The 20,440-nt window shown below is 37.4% G+C and overlaps 1 protein-coding gene across 4 annotated transcripts in view; it reads right to left on the bottom strand.

The window, feature by feature from the left end:
* UBXN2B (UBX domain protein 2B) overlaps nt 1-13,209 on the bottom strand; it is a 34,636-nt gene extending 21,427 nt beyond the window's left edge. For 3 of the 4 annotated variants that reach the window (XM_028533690.2, XM_036031133.1, XM_036031134.1), the window contains exons 1-3: nt 13,094-13,209; nt 6,718-6,821; nt 227-377 (exon numbers count right to left, since the gene is read on the bottom strand). In XM_028533690.2, coding sequence (XP_028389491.1) covers nt 227-377; nt 6,718-6,821; nt 13,094-13,174 — 336 coding nt within the window. In that variant the 5' untranslated portion in view covers nt 13,175-13,209. Of the gene's footprint in view, nt 1-226; nt 378-6,717; nt 6,822-10,938; nt 11,010-13,093 lie in introns of all 4 variants that reach the window. The other variant, XR_004904350.1, reaches the window with a different exon arrangement.
* Nucleotides 13,210-20,440: the final 7,231 nt, after the last annotated feature.

Raw genomic sequence — 20,440 nt, 5'->3', positions numbered from 1 at the left:
ATCTGTAATTATTTCAAAATAAAAACACAAGTAGAGATTTACATAAAAATGTAAGAAACTGCCTCAACTTTCAATCATGAATAGAAAGATTATAATCATATGAAAAGGAATCAAATATTTAAGAGAGAACTATATAGTTAGAAAAAAAGAATGTTCCATAATACAAAAAACTATACAGGACATCAAAAATATAAATAGCATACTTAGTTTTAAAATTGAGCATTACCTTAGATTTGTCATCACCTGAAGCTCTTGTGGCTTCATTCAGAGGGACAGCCCCATGTTCCCTTGCCTCTTTGAAAAGTTCATTCACAATTTTCCCAGTTGAAGGTCGAGCTATATGTAACCCACTGTATTCATGCTCACTTGAATAGAACCTTTAAATATCACAGTTCATGAATAAAAACTTAGAATACAGACACAAACTATTTTAAAGTAAAAAGCTACACAGTCTTAGAACAAAATTTTTATTTAAAAGGAAAAATGTATATGCCGTCTGTAGAAATACTTAATTTTAAAATGTAGGATTAAAGAATTAAATAGTGAACAGTTCATATAGTTTCTCATGGAGTTTGTGGAGATTCCTGTAGCAAGCTCAGCATGTGGTGTGAGAACCTGCTTGTTCTTCCTCCTTCATGCTGGGCAATGGTTATCAAACGCATGTTTGGTGTGCAGGGAAGAAGTGCTGACCATCAGAAGCTAAACCTTTTCCCTGAGGAATCCACACTCAGTACAGACTTAGTTAGTGAAGGGACCTCTAGACTCAGACAGTGTGAACACTTAAATCGAGACCACGGGGCTACACATAGAGGGTGTACTTAATTTTTTGGATTGAAAAATTATAACCCCCTATGTTAAAGGTAAATAATTTAGACCACAAACAAGTTTTTTCGGTGTATAAACTAGTATGTTGAAACTGATTTCTACTCTCACTCCAACTTCAGAACATAAGAATTTCCTTTACATTATTGTCCTATTTTATCTTTTAAGATTTTTTCAATCAAGGATAACAGAAAATAAACTAATGAAATATTAATGCAACCAATGAGACACTTCTAGTGTAAGATGACAATCAGACCTCATGTTTTCACCACCTACCCAATCCCTCCAAACCAGTTTCAAATTTGCACTGAACCAACTCACAAAATGAAAGGAGGGGGGCAAATTAAATCAGCACTGGAGACTAAGAATAGAGGTCGCCTTCAATACTTTCCCCAAAATTAGTATGTGCAAAACTGAACAGAAAGAGGGAAGGGCAAACCAGCTCTCAGTTCACTATAAGAAAAAAGTCCACCTGGAGAACAAATAGACACCAGCAAGCACAATCCACTACAGAAGCTAACGTAAGGCTGGCTCACACCAGCTGAGGGTGGGGCTGGGAGTGGAGGTGGGGTTGCCTGTCCTCCGAGAGCTCTGGGGAATACACTGGGGCCCCTGGTTACCAAGAACCAATGGAAGCCTTCCTGCCAAGCCTATACTCAGAGAGTCCATATGCTACCATAGCTGGCTCTTTTTTCTCTTCTCTTTATTTTTAAATTTTATTTTTAAATTACTATTTATATTCAATATTATTTTGTATTAGTTTCAGGTGTACAGCACAGTGGTTAGACAGTCCATGTACTGTACAAAGTGATCTTCCATATTTCAAGTACCCACCTGGCACCATACATAGCTGGCTCTTAAGATAAGTGTTAGTATTAGGAGCTGGACAGCAGACGATTTTAGGTAGCTAAGGGGAAGGAAGAGAAAGGGAAAGAAAATGATAAGGGAAGGAAGGGGAAGGAGAAAAAAGAAAGAGAAGAGGAAAGAAAAAAGAAAAGAAAGGAAAAGCAAGGCTTCCGGATATAGCTATCTCCTGTTGCAGGTCCTTTGCTCCCTACCACACCTCTCTCATCTGGGAAGTACAAGTACTGTATGTAGCTCCTTTTTATCACCGTCTTGGAGAAAGATTTTACTGGAGAATCAGATGTTGGAAAAAGACTTACTAGCTCCTTTATGGTTAATGCTTTTTACTACTTGTTTAAGAAATCTTTGCCTACCTCAAAGTCATGAAGACATTAAGTTTTGTTTTCCTTTTAATATTTAGATCCACAATCCATCCATCTTTCCTCTTTCGAAATTAAGTACGACTGTATCCTTGACCCTTGTTCTGTTTAAACTCATCTGATCATCAAAATATTTGTCCACTCCCATAAATAACAACATCTTCTATAAAGATGACTCTCACATGTTTTCAGTACCCTCTTACTTACGGTACAGTGATAAATTTAAAAGCTCCCTACTTGAATCAAGTTCATTTCTCCCAAACTAAACTTATGTTGCATATTTTCTTCCATCTTCAGTATTAAAATGGCCACACATAAATCTTCCCATTAATAATCACATTTTTCCTGTATCTCAGAATACTCTCAGAATATAGGAAAAAAAGACTCAGAAATCTTTAAAGACTTTTGCCTTTACCATTCACTTATTCCCTATATCCCATGTCATCCAGTTTCAACAATGTTTTTTTTGAAGGTATCCTATATGGATTTCAGCCTTTCTCCTCCATTCTACTGACTCCACCCAAATCCAAAATTTTACATTCCTTAGATTACCACAGTTGCTTTCCTCGTGATTTGTCTCTTTATCCTGTTCTCCCATTACTATTAATTTTATATTGTATTTCTTTAAAAGTATATAATAATAGCTAACATTGGTCAAGGTAATTTGTGCTCTTTTACTCCTCAATAATGATATTCTCCCCATTTTATGAATAGGGAAACCGAAGCTTATGGAAGCTATGGAATTTAAAACACTTTTTCACTGGCAAAACAAAGAAAAAAATTATAACTGACGGTAACAGCAAAACATGAATCCAGCCTGGACCAATCTCAGCATGGGCTGCACGTCAGCGCATATCACACGTCCACGAGGCGTGTGGTGGAAGCACGCCCCCTCTCCCACCTTATTTGCCACTCATCTATTAAAGTCCTGCTGGGTCCTTTTCAAGGCCCTTCCTGTCACTGTTATTAATTTTTTCCTTTGTGTCTATGTGTTGCTGGAATTTTGTCTCTTGTCTTCTGTGCTAATCAATATCCTAATAATTTTTAAGACCCAACTAAGTACCAACACTGTGCTAAACAACTTAAACCCTTTATCTAATTTAATTCTCATACCAATACTCTAATCTAATTACTTGTAGAGGACATTTTTTTAAGTTCTCATATTTTTTAAGAAAGATATTTAAATTATTTTTAAAGTTCTACTTGTGATATATACTCTTTGTGGATAAATGTGTTACAACAGGTGTCAGGATATATTCTGAAAGTGTTTCTGTAAATTCTGTTCTTCCTCTTGTAAACACAGACCACATTATGTCCAGAGTAATTACTGTTCAGACAGTAAAAATATATTAGCTTAAATGACAATAAACAGATACACGTCTTGATGTCTAATACTGTCTAAAAATGTAGAATATGGAAATGAGCACTATTTTCTGTACTAAACGAAGTGGTAGGCATATAATTAAACTGAGGAAATGTCAATATTGAATATGAACTCAAGAGAACTGTATACTTAGTATTAAAAATATAACACTTAGCAAAAAGAAAATATTGCTAATAATGTGTTTCACATTGTATTTTAAGCAGATTAAACATAGCTTAAGCCTCAACCAATATTTAAGACAGCTCTTCCTTTTGGATATGTAAATAGTCCTAGAGATCAAATCTGAGGCATGCTGTCCTTAAAAACTGCATTATCAAATTACTATGACTAATAACAACATTCTTTCAGATAGCCTATCCAAACGTGTGTAGCACACAAGAGAAAAGAACATTCATTAAAATGTCTTAATGATTATACATGAACGGTAAAGAAAATATTTATATACTAATCTTATAAGTCAAATATTTTGATTTATTATATAGTGAATGAATTAAGTCACTCAAAATATACCCACATTGAGAAAACAATGGGCAAAGAGTTAAAGAATAAAACTTTTGTACATAAATATTTTAAGTATTTTAAAAACTTTGGAGAATGTATAAACTAAGGAAGCAGTTAAAATATATAATATAGATATTATACAAATATATGTATACATCTTGTATGTATATAGACACATACATGTCAAATAAGAATTAAATGAAAGGTAGGATATTCAAATAGTGCCAGGATACCAACCTACATATTACAAAGGAAAAGCTGTACCTTACAATGGAGTGATGTGGTGGTCAGCACCTTAACCAAGTGAACATATCAGCAATAGTGGGAAAACCTGAAATTATCTGGCTTTTTATGTGATATAATAAATACCAGACAATATGACTTACTAGTATTCTGGACAAACATGTTAAACAAGAATCTAATCATGAGAAAACAGTAACTTTGAATGTGGGACATTATATAATACATCTGGCCTAGACTCTTCAAAAAAGTCAATGTATTGGGTTGTCCAAAAGGTCCATATAGTTTTTTCCATAAAATAAAAGACACATCTTTCATTTTTACCAACAATTTTATTGATTTGGACATTTTGAGTATGTCTGCTATCTCCTGCTATTGGCTTCCAATGGGTAGAGGCCAGGGGTGCTGCTAAACATCCTCTAGTGCGTAAGACAGCCTCACAGCAACGAACTATTTGGCCAAAATGTCAGTAGTACCAAGAATCTTCGCAAACCACTTTTGACACATTTGATCAGTCACAAACCCTACTACATATCCTGCACAAATCTTTTTTTTTTATTTCAGTTGTGTTTTTACCTTTCTTAAAATAATAAAGCATTGTATGCTGAAAATGTTGCATATTTTCTTCCATATTCAATATTAAAATAGCCACACAAAAATTCACCAATTTTAGTATTTTTTAAAAAATGCTGTCACAATACAATCTAACACAATTGTTTTGAATGCAGTTAAAGACAACTAACTGTTACTAGAGCCATTGTACAGAAAAGACTATATGAACTTTCTGGCCAACCCCATAAGTTTTAGATTATACAGATAAGCTTAAAGAAAACAACAAGCCCTGGCTGGCGTGGCTCAGTAGATTGAGCATGGGCTGCGAACCAAAGCATCGCAGGTTCGATTCCCAGTCAGGGCATGTGCTTGGGTTGCAGGCAGCAGCCCCCAGCAACTGCACATTGATGCACATTGATGTTTCTCTCTCTTTCTCCCTCCCTTCCCTCTCTAAAAATAGATAAGTAAAATCTAAAAAAAAGAAAGAAAACAAAATGGTGGGGAGGATGACTCATTCAGATTCAAAACAAGCATAATCAAATGGAATGCACAGCTCTTGGCTCTAAGAGATGTCTAACTGCGGGTTGTTTAATGACTTAATGAAATTACTGTTCACTGCCTAAGGTATAATATGTGATCAAGGTTATGAAGGAGTGTGTGCTTCTCAGAAGAGGATGCACACTGAGGTGTGTAGGGGCGAGTGTAACACCGGCTGCAATTTACTCTCAAACAGCTGAGTAAGATAGTGCTTGTGTGAGTGTAGTACCGAGACATGTTAACCACCGATGAAGCACACAGAGCATATGCTCATGGTACAATGTTTTAATTATCTTATGGGTTTGAAAATTTGTAAAATAAAAAGTTGGGGGAAAATTTTAAATATTATCCTTTCTTCTCATTCAGGTCCAGAAAGAGATGTCATTTTTAGCTCCCCCACAGAAAGAATGATGTGGAGTAGCAACAACAACAAACAAACAAACAAAAGGTAAAGATGAAACAGTTTCAGTGAATATTTTAGCTACTGGGAAAATGACAGACTTTCTGCCACTGAGATATAATGAGAAAATTCAAGTGTCTCCCCAGTAATGATATTTGCAGTACTAAAAAAATGATAATAAAGATTTCTAGAAAGAAGAAAACTTGTGGCAATAAAATATACCTGGCTTTCATCTCTTAAATCTTCACAGTTGGTTCTTTTTATAGTTCAGGGATTTTAGCAATAGTAAATACTATGTAGAAGTTCACTTATAGATAGATATTCATCCAAGAGAAGCAAAGACAGATTCCTGAAGTTATAGATTTTTAAATGGAGAACAATAAACACATAAGGGACTCAATGGATGGGCTTAAAAAATTTTTTTTTTATTTACTGATTTTAAGGAGCGAGAAGAGGGGAAGAGGTAGGTAGAAAGAAAGAAACATTGATTTGTTTTTCCACTTATTTATGCATTCATTGGTTGATTCACGTACATGCCCTGACTGGGGATCAAACCTGCGACCTTGGTGTCTAGGGATGATGCTCTAACCAACTGAGCTACCCAGCCAGGGCTGGATAGTCTTTAAGAAACACTGAAACCCTTAAAAACAATTGACAAAATTGTCCATAAATGTTTTGAGAGGAGAGGAGCTGTAGCTTTCATTAGATCCTCAATGAGTCCTACGTCTCCACACAGAATCACATAATTCTATGTTGTATGCATTTAAGATTATGTTTCCATAAGTTTCTTCCAGCTTTCTGAATATTACAGTTTTAGAAATAGTACCTAAATAATAATTATTTTCACAAATTACAGATTTAAAAAAATGTCCAAGGCCATTTAAAGTAATTTGGGAATAGAAAACTAAAAAGGGATACAATTATTTTCCTTTTAATTTTTATTGTATTTTTTTCCATTACCATTTAATCCCCTTATATACCCTACCACCCCCGAGATCACCACACTATCCATGTCCATAAGTTTTTTCTCTTTTTTGCTCGATCCAGAAAAAACTCACCGTTGAGGTGGTGTTCGTGGGCTTTTAAAGACTGAAGCTTTAGGTCTATCAGATTTGGAAGACTTGCATTTCACTTCATCCTCACACAATTCTGCCAAGGCCAACTATAAAATAACAGACTCATTATTCAGTGTAACACCAGAAATAAACTCTTCTATGTGAGAAATTATGAGTAGAACATTAACTTGTAACTGCATAATAAAAGTTTCTAATGAAACAACGGCTGCTGCATCAGATGATGACTCCCTTTAAAAACAAAACCATCGCATCTCTCATTTTATAAAACAAAATGCCACATATATTAGGATACATTAAAGTTACAATAATTATTTAGTTATTTTCAAATAATTATTTCAACAGTCTCAAAAACTGTGTTCAGTAACAGATCATTTTTAAAGTTGAACCTACAATTCTGCAATTCTTTTAAAACCACTTGAGGATGTTTCAAAACTTGCTTTCATCAGATCTCAAAAATTATTTCATTTAGCTGTTCAAGTTTTCAAAATCCAAACACATAAAATAATTAAAAAATTATTCTATTTAGAAGTCTACCAGACATATGCGAGGGGGACCCAAAAATAACTGGAATTATCTTCTGGAGAGTGGGTCCATTGTAGGACAGGCTTCCCCCACTAGGAGAGTGTTCTAGAAACCCATCTGTATCAGTGTATCAACTGGTAATTCTGGGAGGCTGAGTTCAGCTTCGGTAAATTGTTTTGGAATTCTCATTGTGTCTGCCAATTTTACAATGGGTGATTTACCATTGCACCTGCCCACGCCTAGCAGTTTTGACCCAAAAATGGCATAACCCCCATGCCCCACCCTCCCTATTCACCTGATCTTGCCCCAGGGATTCTTTTTTGTTTCCCCAGATGAAAAAAGTCCTCAAAGGGAGTGAGTTTTGTTGATGTGGTAGAGATGAAAGAAAAAATGGCAGGAGCACTAAAAGGCATTTTCTCGAGAGGTGTATTACATCAAATGGAGTGTACTTTTGCAGGTTTGAAGTTTAAACATGTAAGAATATATACACAATTTTTATAAATAAATTCCATTTTGGGGGGGCTCCTCCCTTGTAACTTTCATAAAGTTTAGGAAAATGAGCCTCTGAAAATTGAAAGACAATGAATTACATATACAGTTTGTATAACTTTTAGAAAGTAATACTACCAAATTATGCATTATAGATATGCGGGTGGTTATCTTCAAAACGAAATAAACAAACATAATTCTTAAAATTGGAATCTAAAAAGTTATCCAAATATTTTAATATTAAGTTACTTTGTTTCCACTTTTGATATCTTTGGACAACAGCTCATAAACTTTCCTTAATGCTCCTGGCTATTCAATTGTAATTGGGATGACCTTGGGAAAATGAAAACAAAAAACAACAACAAAAAAAACCTAAGATAAAGTGATCCTTCTAGAAACACAAGAGATAAAAAAAATTACCTCAAGAGCTTCTTTCCGCAGTAGGAAAAGAGAAACAAGGAATTGGGGCAAAATTAATTCTTGCGAAGAAATTTCTATTAATCAACTTTTAAAATATGCACGCAACAAAACCAGAATAAAAGGCTTTATTTTTCCTCCCTAGATTTTTACCCTCACGTACCCACATACACATCAACTTTCATATTTTTAACATAGCAATTTGCTACACATCCTAATCATAGAAATGCTTTGATTAGGTTCTAACTTAGGCTCTTACTGTGACATTGGGCAATTTTCTTAACTTCTGAGTACTAGTTCCCTCACCTTTAAATGTCTATTAAAAAATTGCCTTAGAGGGTTCTTTTATGAAGTACATAGTGGATGTGAAACACAAGTGCTCCTTTACTAAAAGATATTATTTAAATGTTTAATAATGATTACATCATTATTTTCCTTATATAAAAATGTTTTATGCTCTCCAAGATCTCTTTTCTTTCTGCACTGTTGTCTGCATATATGCTATGGCCATTTCCTACCTTAACCCTTAAAAACAACAACAAGAACATGAGAGAGTGCGCGAGACAGGGACAGAACCAGGGGCAGACACTCTGACTGACAAGTTGGGCCCAAACTTTTTGGAAATTTTACCTCCCTGAAATCTCTTCAAACACAGTATTTCTTTACGAATTTCCTCCTGAGCTGATTACATTATTCTGGCTCTGTGAATTACTTTACAGCATCCCTTTTCCCAAAAGTGGAAATGTTATCTGTATTTCACAAGCTCATTTCATCCACCCTTCGAAAAGCCTTTCCTAATTTTTCTCAACTAAAGATATTTCTTTTCTAAATCCTCACGGTATATGCTATCTTATTATTGACATTTATATTAAACATTATATTGCCATCACTTGTATAATTTTCTTACTATTTTCCCAGCTATATTTTAGGCTTCCTAAATTGTTTCTAATTTAGTACTTAATAGGCACCCAACAAATTCATGCTGAATTATGTAGACTGTGAACACAACATAAATCATAAGAGATAGAAATAAAGTTATAGATTTTAAAATTTAAATATTTGCTATAGTCTTGTATCTTGTTAGGTTTTTGCTGTAAAAGGATCTGAATAATCCTGTCAATCAAATAATTTCTTCTATGAAGTAAATAAAACAAGCAATGCCTTTTGACACCATGGAATATGGAATATATATTAACAAAATAGGAATACAGAGAAAATTATATAAGCCCAGAGAGTCCACCTTGCTGAAAGGTCCTAGTTATTAATGGTACCTCATTAACTTAGAAAAAATGATATTCAGAGGGAATTAATGCCATGATTCATGATGTCCCTATAGCATAATATGGCATAAATTCATTAGTAAATATTCAAAGAAATTTAATTTATATTATTTGACATAACAAATGACATCACATCAGCAAGGAAATAATTATTTAAACTGATCAAAATAAAGTGAAGTTCTGGTCAAAACTAACAGAACAACAACAACAAAATCTCAGTCAAATAAAGGGATAAAACATAATGATGGATTGTGAATTATCAGGATGGACTGCTCCACAAGTGAAACAATTTGATTATGAAGGTATTTCAAATACACAGAGATAATAAAGTATGTAACCATTGATAATGTTTTTTTTATAATTTGCAATGTGAAGAACATAAAAAGAAACCTGAAAGCAAAGTTACTGAAAATGACAAAAGATTAAAAGTACTGGAATTGTCAGTCTTAGAGTAAGACCAGAAGATATAATAGACATTTTTTATATAGAATAACAACGTCAGCATCACCTAACAACCTTGAAAATGCAGATGCCCAAGCCCACCCTAGATCTAAAGAAACTCTGGGGTGGAGTCCAGCAATCTGCATTTTAACAAGCCTTCTTTCCAGGTGGTTCTGATGGCCACTAAAATTAAGATTTAATGATACAGAATACTGAGATCAAACAGGAATCGGATACTTGTGGCAGTTATAACAAAGTATCAGACAATCTTATTTTTCTCTTACTTATAGAACTTCCCCTTTGTGCCATCCAAAGCTGAATCTTAACCCTAAAGTTATCCCGAATTCCTTTCAACTCCAATGTATATGGAAATACAGAATTAAGAACAGAAAGCGTTTTCTTTTTATATTAATTCTGCAAAAACTGGGACAGAAGCATGCATAAAGTAACCTGATACTTTAAGCTACAGTGAAATCCACGCGTGTGGCTTGACTGAGGGGCACTGGAAGTTACAAAGGTCTCTGAAAATATTCAAAAATAAAGAGTGCTGAGGTTTTTAGGGTTAGTACTGTTACTAACAAACCTGCCCCAAACTTTTCCCCAGAATGTTTCCAAATCCGGGAGATGAAAGCTAACAGATAAGCACTCTTGGTTTGATATCTACGGGAGATTTGTGTGGTTTGTAAGTCAGAGGCCATAGTGCTGGGAGGTTATCTGGGAAACAACTATTCATCTTTCTCCTTGTGAGAAACCTCTCCCAATTTTGGTGCCGACAAACCCTGCACTATGTGGCAGCTAAGATATATGTACTGAGGGGTACATTTGCTTGTTCCATTAGTAATATATCACTCTTTTCCTCTATAATACTGTGACAGACTCTTAAAGCAAGCTGTAGGGAAAGCAAAAAATGTCTACAGAAAACGGTGCTAATTAGGTAGCTCTTAAAATAAGCATGGCTAGATTAAAATATAAAATAATCCAAACATAATTAATATTCAAGAAACCAGTCAGGGAAAAGAACATTATCCAATTCTTTTAAACCTTTGATACATACTCTATTTCTTCACATGTCATCACTTGTTGTTTTCAGGTTTCTTTGCAATTTCTTCACATTCTTACTAAATTCTAAAAGGAAAGATTATCAATACTTAGTGTATTTGATATACCAACTTGTGTTCATTAAAGAGAAAAAAAAAACAAACCCCCCAAACCTCATCTTCTAACTGGTGGTGGAAACAAAGGCATTCTCACAATTAGTGGCATCACCAGTATACCTCTGATCATTAATCATATATTAATCCACTGGATTGTTGGTAAATTTGCCAAGAATCAGGTGATCAACAACCAAGCTGTTCTCACTGATCACATAAAAAGAAATGGACTTAAACTAGAGAAAGGATATTAAGTTACATAGTTTTAACTTGAATGACACTAGAATGGACTAACCAGTGAAAAGTTTTAATTTTTCTCCTTTAAGGGAAAAGGTATCAAATATTTATCAAGCAAGTACTGGGCCAGGATAATATGGGAGATCTGCACAGGCATTTTACAGATGTCATTTCACCCATGACACCACCACTGTCCCCTCTAATTTATAAAGAAAGACACTAAGGATGACAGAGGTTAAGACATTTCTCCTATATTCACACCACTATGAAGTGACAGGACTAAGGTGCTAACTGAAGTTGGTCACCCAGAAACTCCATTCCCCACCCAGCATCCCAGGTTGCCTCTCAGTGACGGTGGTCTACAATACAAAAGTGAAAAGTGATGGCGTCCTGTTCCGTGATTGTCTTTACTACTACTGGGTTGACTTTATGGGCACTGGACCTGTTCTACACGGATCTTCCCATTCTCCAAATCCCTCATTTTATGCACTGTTTATTTTATTTTATTTTTTAAAATTTTATTTTAAGCCCTGGCTGGCGTAGCTCAGTGGATTGAGCGCGGGCTGGGAACCAGTGTCCCAGGTTCGATTCCCAGCCAGGGTACATTCCTGGGTTGCAGGCCATCACCCCCAGCAACCGCACATTGATGTTTCTTTCTCTCTCTCTCTCTCTCCCTCTCCCTCTCTCTCTCTCTCTCTCTCCCCCGCCCCGCCTTCCCTCCCTAAAAATAAATAAATAAATAAATCTTTAAAAAAATTATTTTAATCATTGTTCAAGTACAGTATTCTCCCTTTTACTCCCATTCCAGCCCACCCACTATGCACTGTTTATTTTGGCACTCAATCATATGCCATCTTAAATGTTAAATACATTCATATCTTATATCTGCAGCAACAAAAAATAGGTAGAAATGTCTTTTTCACATTCTATCCTTTCCAGCAGTGTCCAGACCCAACTGTGGGTTTGACGCCCTATGTATCTCAGCATCCCCCGGAGCTCAGCAGTGTGCTACAGGGCAGGTAGGTGCTCGGGATGTCGGTTCTGAGGCGTATAGAAAGAAGGTGTGGCTACAACGTTAACAGAACTTTTCTACCAAGGCTGTGGAATTAGAGTCACTTATGTTTAACCATATGGCTACTATACATAGTCACTTGTTGAATTTTATTAATTACCTTATAAGGAGACAGAAAGAAAACCTAAAATGAGCCAAGTAGTGTTAAAAATCTGCTAAAGCCAAAGTTGGTGCATTCATATTTAGTAGCTACCTAATGTCAGTGTCCTATAACATCATAAAGTTTTATTTCCTGGATTTTTAGTTGCAATGTTTCATAGACGGTAGCCTTTACATCTAGGCTGTGCAGCTGTAGGATGAAATACTTAAGTTCTCTCCTTTAAAAGGGAAAAGCTACCTGACTTTTAAAAAACACATTTTTATATACAAGAAATCAAGCCAGAAATACCATCCAAGACAAAGATCAAACCGGCACACCTGTTACTACTTTTTAAAGTGATCGCTAATTTCCCCACGGCCACAGTAAAGCTTTCCTCCGCAGCTAGTCTCCCGAAGCAGCGACCTGTGAGCCGTTCAACCAACCCCACAAAATGACATTCAAAAGGAACAAATGGTTCTTAAAGTGCCAGTGGGGTGGAGGGGAAACGGACACTTGTTTCCAGGAACACAACAATACGCTCCGCCACCCTGGGTCGTAATTCCGTCCCCAGATCGGATCTGGGGAAGGCTCAGCCGAGGCCAGAGACAGCCTCGCACACGCCCCCGCCCGCATCTGCCGCCAAGCCCACGTCCCCCGGGGCTCACCGCACCTGCAAGTCACGCGCGCTCGGAGGCCGGGGCCCAGAGGACCTGTCGCGCTCGCCCGGCTCTGCGTCGCCGCCTTCCGCCATATTTGACCCGCTCTTCTGAGTCCGCAGCCGCAACTTCCGGGGACGGTTGCTTGGCAACTGGGGGAGGCGGTCCCCGAGCTCCCCCAGCTTCCTCCCGAGCTCGCGCTCGTCCCTCTTTTCCCGCGCCAACCCATTTGTCCTAAACCCTTTTTTTCCCTTAACGGGAAATAATTGGCTCAGAGAATCTCTCCACGGAGAGGTCTCTACTTGAGTCTCTTGATTCCTCTGCGGCGCGTCTGAAAGTGATGTAGGCCGCCCTAGGGGGCACCGTAGACTGGCTTGTTCTTTTAACAGTGGGAACGTCCGTTGCACGTTTATCTCTGTAAGATTGCTGCTTTACTTTTCTAGTTCAAATTCTCTCATGTTTCCTACCAAGGACTGGGTGGCCCCAAAGCGTGATTGGTGTTGAGAATAAAGAACCTCGTAAAAAGCTCTTTGCAATCAGAACTAGAGACTACTAAATTCTCCTTATTGATCTGAGGTTTACGCAATCAGAACTAAAGAATGCTAAAATCTTCAGTGATCCGAGGTTTATTTAAACTCGTGTCTTATCCCAGGGTCTTTATGCCCCCTGGATGCAAAGGTAGAGTATTCCCGCTAGTCCTGGCTAGGGTGGCTGGGTGGATTGAGTGCGGGCCTGCGGGCCAGGGAAATGACGGTTCGAATCCCAATCAGTAGGGCACATGCCCGGGTTGCAGGCCAGGTCCCCAACAAAGGGCACATGAAAGGCGACCGCACATTGATGTTTCTCTCCCTCTCTTTGTACCTCCCTTTCCCTCCTCTCTAGGATAAGTAGTCCCGCGCAGTAGAAATACAAAAACTCAAAAACTCATCTCGTCAACCTTACCATCTCGTGGGGAGGGACGTGAACAGATAATAAAATGCAATTTGCAAGAGCTTTGCGGGAAATGTGGGGTGTAAAGAGAAGTATTCTGTTGGTGCCTACTATGTGCACCAGGCTGGCGAGGTGCGTTCTCTGTGTAATCTCATTCATAGAGGCTCATTCATCGGCCCAGATAAGTATTAGTATTGTTATTATTGTGTTGTACCTGAGGAAACCAGATGATGACTAAATTTCAACCTGCTGTAAATGGCGGTACCAGATAGTAAAACTTGCATTTCTTGTCCCAACATTCTTTTTAATACATTTAATACAACATTCTGCCCTACCTGGAGCTTTTTTATGTCCCAGAGAGCCAATGATATTTTGGCTTTATCTTAAAGGATAAATACTTCCAGTAGACTGTGGACCAAAATACACCACAGGAAAAAGCATAGATTTGAAATATAATGTGTGTTAATAAACAACTGTGTGGTTGAAGCTTAGGAGAAATAATAAAAGATGGTTTGGGGATGGGGTGTGTGGATCTAGACTGCAGAGAAGGCTAGACAGATTCAGAGGGATGTTGCCTTAGTGAAGAAATTAAACATTACCTTCGGGCCAGTGATTCTCAAAGGTTGTTGCTGTACATTAGAACACACTTCCCTCTTCCTTTACCCCATGTACTCAGATTTAATTAGTGTGTGGTGAAACACAAGCATTATATTATTTAAAATCCTCTCCAAGTGGACTTCAGTTCTGGCAAAGGTAGTGTACATGGAACTGAACTTGCCATCCCACTCTCCCAAAATAATAAACTATGAAACATCTATGTTCGGACATTTGAGTAATAGGCAGTACAGGTCTGTGATTTTCCATGGAAGGGACACAAGCAGGATGAGCTGTATTTGCTGTGGCTTTCTGCCTGGAACTCTCCCACAATGCAGTGGGAATGAAGAATGGTGTAGCTACATTGGAAAATAGTTAGTGTCTTCTAAAGTTAAATATTCTGAGTTAAAGTTAAATATGTCATAAGATCCAGTATTTCCACTCTTAAGTACAAGCCCAAGAAAAATCAAAATATATATTTACAAAAATATTTGCACCCAAATGTTCATAGAAGCTTTACTCATAATAGCCCCAAAATAGAAATAACCAATCAACAAACAATAGATAACATTTTGGTAAATTCACACAATGGAATACTATTCAACAGTAAAAAGGAAGAAATCTTACACCATGGATGAATCTTAAAGACATTATTCTGAGTAAAAGAAGCCACATGCAAAAAGCTAAATATTTTCTGATTTAATTTATATGAAATGCTAGAATAGACAAGACTAAACTTTACTGCCAGAAAGCTAATAGTTGTGTTAAACAAAAAACTTCTTGGCCAGGAGCTTTTCTAGAAAAAAAAAAGGTTTTATTGTGCCACATGCTATCCAGGAAAAGGACCAGGCACTGGGGCATGCAGTGTGAGCCACCAGCAAAGGCTAGCTGGGAAAGCCAAATGTGTCTGCTGTACTGCAGCTATCAGTGTTTTCTTGTCAAGGGAGTTTGGGGAAGAAAGATGTAAGTCCTTTTGAAAGAATTTACATTGGCTGTAGATAATGTGGTTGGGAAAAGGTGGAATGGAGACAGTTCTGGGATAGGTGCATCGTCCTGAAGGAAGAAATATTTGCTACTTTTGGATTGCCTGTGGGCAACAGTCTGGAAAGTTCATGCACAAGCAAGATGTGGTGGCCTCTGATGTTTGACTATTTCCTCTAGATAATAGCTGAAATAGCCAGCTGAAAGTTGCCTCAAAGTTTCAGCTTACATTAGGAATGTAAACGGTCTTTTGTTTCTGCCCACAGAGGTTAACTGGTTAACCCCCCTGTCTCTCTTCCCCTGACAGGCCTGCTGTCATTAAATTAAGAACACCTCAGAATTTTTCTCTTATCAGTTGCTTGACATTGTTTCTTTGGAGAAGAATAAGCTTGGGAAGTTTGACCTAAAAAGGGACAAAAGGAGCCTGTTGAGGTGATGGAAATCTTTTATATCTTGATTGTGGTGGCAATCACACAGGTATATACATTGTTAAAACCACAGTGAGCTATTTACTTAAAATGAATGCATTTTATTATATGTAAACTATACATTTATAAAGTTGGTTGAAAAAACCTCCCCAGATAATTCTGTTGTCCTGCCATGGTTGGTTAAGAACCACCAATCTAAGGCAATTGAGAGCTATTAATGGATTTTTAATTTAGAAAGATCATAGATGATGCATCACTGTTAATTGAGTCAGCTTTAGTAAATGCAAAGGTTATTACAACAGTGAGGCATGATTTGGACCTAAGTTTTATCAGTGGCAGTGAATATAGAGAGAAGCAATAGTTGGTAGAGATGTTAGAGTCAGACCTAAAGGTGCTAGTGTCTGACATGTGGGAAATATATGAAAGAAAGAAGAATAAAGAATGACATCAGGGGTTTTGGTTAGATAATTTTTTTAATGGTACAACCTGTAAATTACTGAGTTGAAAGAGAAAAATAAACTTCAAAAGAAAAAACCATATGCTATGGCCATTTCGAATTTGAAATTTATGTGGGATCTAGGGTAAAAATAACATCATGGTGCAATTGTAAATTTGGGTGTAGCTATGAGGAAGCTAGGAGAGAATTTTGGATTGGGGATACAGGTTTGATGTTGACTGCATAGAAGTGATAGCAGAGTAGATGAGGCTCCCAGGGGTGATGAGGTGTATGAGAAGATGCAAGGACTGAGAATGCTCAGAAATATCAACAATGAAGGGCTCAATGGAGAAAGGACATATGAAATAGACTTAAGGAATACTCAGAGGTAAGATGAAAGGAAGAAACTGAAAAACAATGACAGGGAGGTCTCAAGGAAGAGACTGGTAGTGTCATTTCTTATAGATAATTAAGTAAGGTTAGGACTGAAAAGTATCCACTGGACTAAGGAGAGAGGAGATTGCTGTTGCAAAGGTCCCTCCTAATTTCACAGGGAGGAAAATCTACATTTTAGTGATTTCAGAGTGACAGCTAGGACAGTAAAGACTACATTTGCAATGTACTTAAAGTCAGTGGTGTACAGGAGGTGGCTTATACTGGCTCATGAGAGCCTATTGTTAAATTTTCAGGAATTTTATAGACAGTTGTTAAACACAGCTATTATTAAACATTAAATTATATAAACTTACAATGAAATCACACTAAAAACTAATGTAATACATACTCAAAAATCATTTCCTGATTATTTAAATACTTGTTATTATTATCTATGCTCTTGAGGCTATATGGAGGTGCCATATGAGGGCATGCTACTGCACACCTGCTTCTTACTCCACATTCAGTGACAGTCTGATGGCAGCTTGAAACTCACTATGGTGGGAATATTGACACCTCCACAACTGGCTAAGAACCACAACTAGCAATTTGATATAGTGTTTTGTTGATTGTCTACTTTGGATTTAAGAATGTGGTGGGAAAAATGTTTATAATGCAGTTAAAGCTTAAGAGTGTGCTGTGTCTATAGCTATCATATCATGAATAGCAAAACAAAACAAAACAAAAAAACCAAAAAAGAGAAAAAAAGAAATTTTCTTCCAGAATTTGAAAATTATTAGCCAACTGAAGAAAGAAGCTGCTCATGTCACATGATTGAGTTACTGTATACGTTTGCATTGCTTTACTCACATCTCGTTAATGTGAATAAAAATATCAACCAACACTCACATGGCCCCTTTGAACTCCTCTTTCTCTTAGCTTGTGATGAAAGCTATGGTACCTTTTTCCATTCTTCTCCAAAGAAGTATGATCACAAGTACCTCATTCCCTCTTTATTCTCTATTTTATATTCTCAAGGCAGTTGAGGGGTTTAAAATCATGGAATTTATTCTGTAGGGATTACCTTCCAGGAGCTTCTGTCTCATATTTGCTTTGACATATAATGTGTATTATTCTTTGGGATGCTTAAATGAGACACTTAATTTTAATGCCTTGTTACACTTACTTATTTTCCTTCATTAGACTGTAAGATCATAGAGGCCCTGGGCCATGTCTTTATCTCTTGTGCCTTAATATATATCCTGGAACATAATATGTCCTTTTAATCATGAATGAATGAAGGAGGAAGGGGTCCATAACTCAAACCCAGGTTTGACTTTCTTAAAGTCCATTTTCCATTCATAGAAAGTCAAGCTATAACAAAATATATCAACAGAGATCTTCACCATATATGGGTAGGAGAGATAATAAAAAACAGGCCTATTCATCTTGGACTAATAAACTGTATTCAATTTCAACTTCCCAATATAAACGAAACTCACATAATTTTACGTAATGGAAGACATGATCAGAGGTCACTATGGTATACAGTGGCTTTATTTCATCCTTTAAAATATTTTAATCTTGATTTTTTATTTCTGTTTTAGATTTCAGGCAGAGGGGAAGGGAGAGAGTTAGAGAGAGAGAGAGAGAAACATCAATGTGAGAGAGAAACGCTGATTGGCTGCCTTTCATACGCACCTCAACTGGGGACCAAACCTGCAACCCAGATGTGTGCCCTGACTGGGAATCCAACTGGTGACCTTTTGGTTTGCAGGGCGATGCCCAAATAACTGAGCCACAGTGCTTGGGGAAAGCTTGGCTTTTTAATGTTTATGGAATATAGAATATTCATAGTTGTTTATTTTCATGATATGTTATTTCATGGAATCTACAACATTCTGGGTTAGGATTTATCTTCATTCTACAGAAGTAACTGCGGACCAGAGAAATAAGATGAATTTCCTTATATTATCCAGCTATGAAGTAGCAGAAATAAGTTTTAAATTCAGGCCCAATTACACTTAAAGTATATGCTTTTTCTCTGTACGATGTATGCATCATCTGGGAGCTTTTTTGAATCTCTTTACATTGGTGACTGTTCCCATCCTGAAATTTCCTCAGGATAATCCTCATCATTCTCTCCTTACCTACCTGACCATCCCTTTTGAGCTTCCCCTAACATGTCATCTCCTGTCCACCTTCTAAATTATGTTCCCTAGAGTTCTGCCTTCAGCCTCCTATGTTCTCACTGTATATGCTGTCACTACACAGTATCCTCCACTCTCATACCTACCATTTATGCACAAATGGGAACATGCTTATTGGGCAGCTCAGTTATTTTGCTTTTGTGCGCAAGTCTGTGAATGACCACACGAGCTCATGAGTATTGATTTGGGGTTACAAATACATTTTATTGAGTAGGTGAACTTGCAAACATGGAATCTATGAATGAAATGGGGTACAGGACAAGGGGTGCCTGGGGAAAATAGGAGCAAACCCACACATCCCATGGTTTGGAGGATAGGGGAAGTGAACAATATGACTTAAGATACTTTTCATAACAGAAAAGTATCAGCTGGTGTAACAGCTGGTGTAATAGCTGAGCTACTGCCTTGGAGCAGGATGGGTGTTAGTTTCAGGATATATCTTGACTTGTGAAGTAGCAAAGGAGGTAGTTCTCCCTGCATCATTGAGTCGCTCTTACCCTGACTGGCAATGGCAGTTGAATAAACATAAACATTACAGGAGAACCAACAAATGTAGCTCACTGTGGGAGGAGTCAGAGATGAGGTCACACAGGAGGCTCCAGATCAGGATTCAAACTAAGGGCAGGCAGCCATGAGGGGATTTGGTCATGTGACTTGGAAGGGAGTGGAACAGCCTTGAGGGAGGAATGATGTAGCAGCTGTGTGAAGGGAGAAGTAACCAAGCAACTATTTAGTTTGTAGTTGAGGATTGGGCCATGCAGCCTGGTGTGGTAATGGACAAGACATACTGCTGCTCTGATCATGCCTGCTCTAGCTGACTCCGAAGACTCTCCCTTGCAAGACACTGACCTTGCAAACCCAGACTCTCTCTGGACTCTTGGTTACTTATGTCTTTCCTGAACTTCACCATGATCCAGTGCACCATGGCACATGCTTTCCTGGATTGTGATATGGAGGCTGATGACACCATACCCCAGATACTGGAGGAGAGAGCTGCTGTGAGACTTTGTGCAGCTGGCTTAAGATAAGGAGATGGGGAACTTTTGGGGCTTTTGTCTTATAGCCTTTTAGGGACCAAGGGAAGTGCTGGGTCTTCTGGAAAAGGAGGGTTCAGAGCATCAGTGCTCTGAGTCCCCCCAGCATTGGAATATTGTAAATAAAAACTTGTTTTTTCCAATACTTATCACTGGGTCATCCACTGAGGCACAACATGGATGTGCCCGCTGCCTCAGTTACACGAATAGAGGATTTCTGCTTTTAGGACTTCCAAATCTATTTTCTAATACCTACTTTTTACCATTACATTTCATATTGTTCTTTTAACTGTTATTTTTATTTGGATATCTTAAACCAAGCTTTTTTCCCCCCTCCAGTCCATTTCCCTGAATGTTCCAAAGGTGAGGGAAA

The sequence above is a fragment of the Phyllostomus discolor genome, chromosome 7 (assembly GCF_004126475.2).
Source record: "Phyllostomus discolor isolate MPI-MPIP mPhyDis1 chromosome 7, mPhyDis1.pri.v3, whole genome shotgun sequence".
Taxonomy (NCBI): Eukaryota; Metazoa; Chordata; class Mammalia; order Chiroptera; family Phyllostomidae; genus Phyllostomus; species Phyllostomus discolor.
This window is presented reverse-complemented; position numbering and strand designations above follow the sequence as displayed.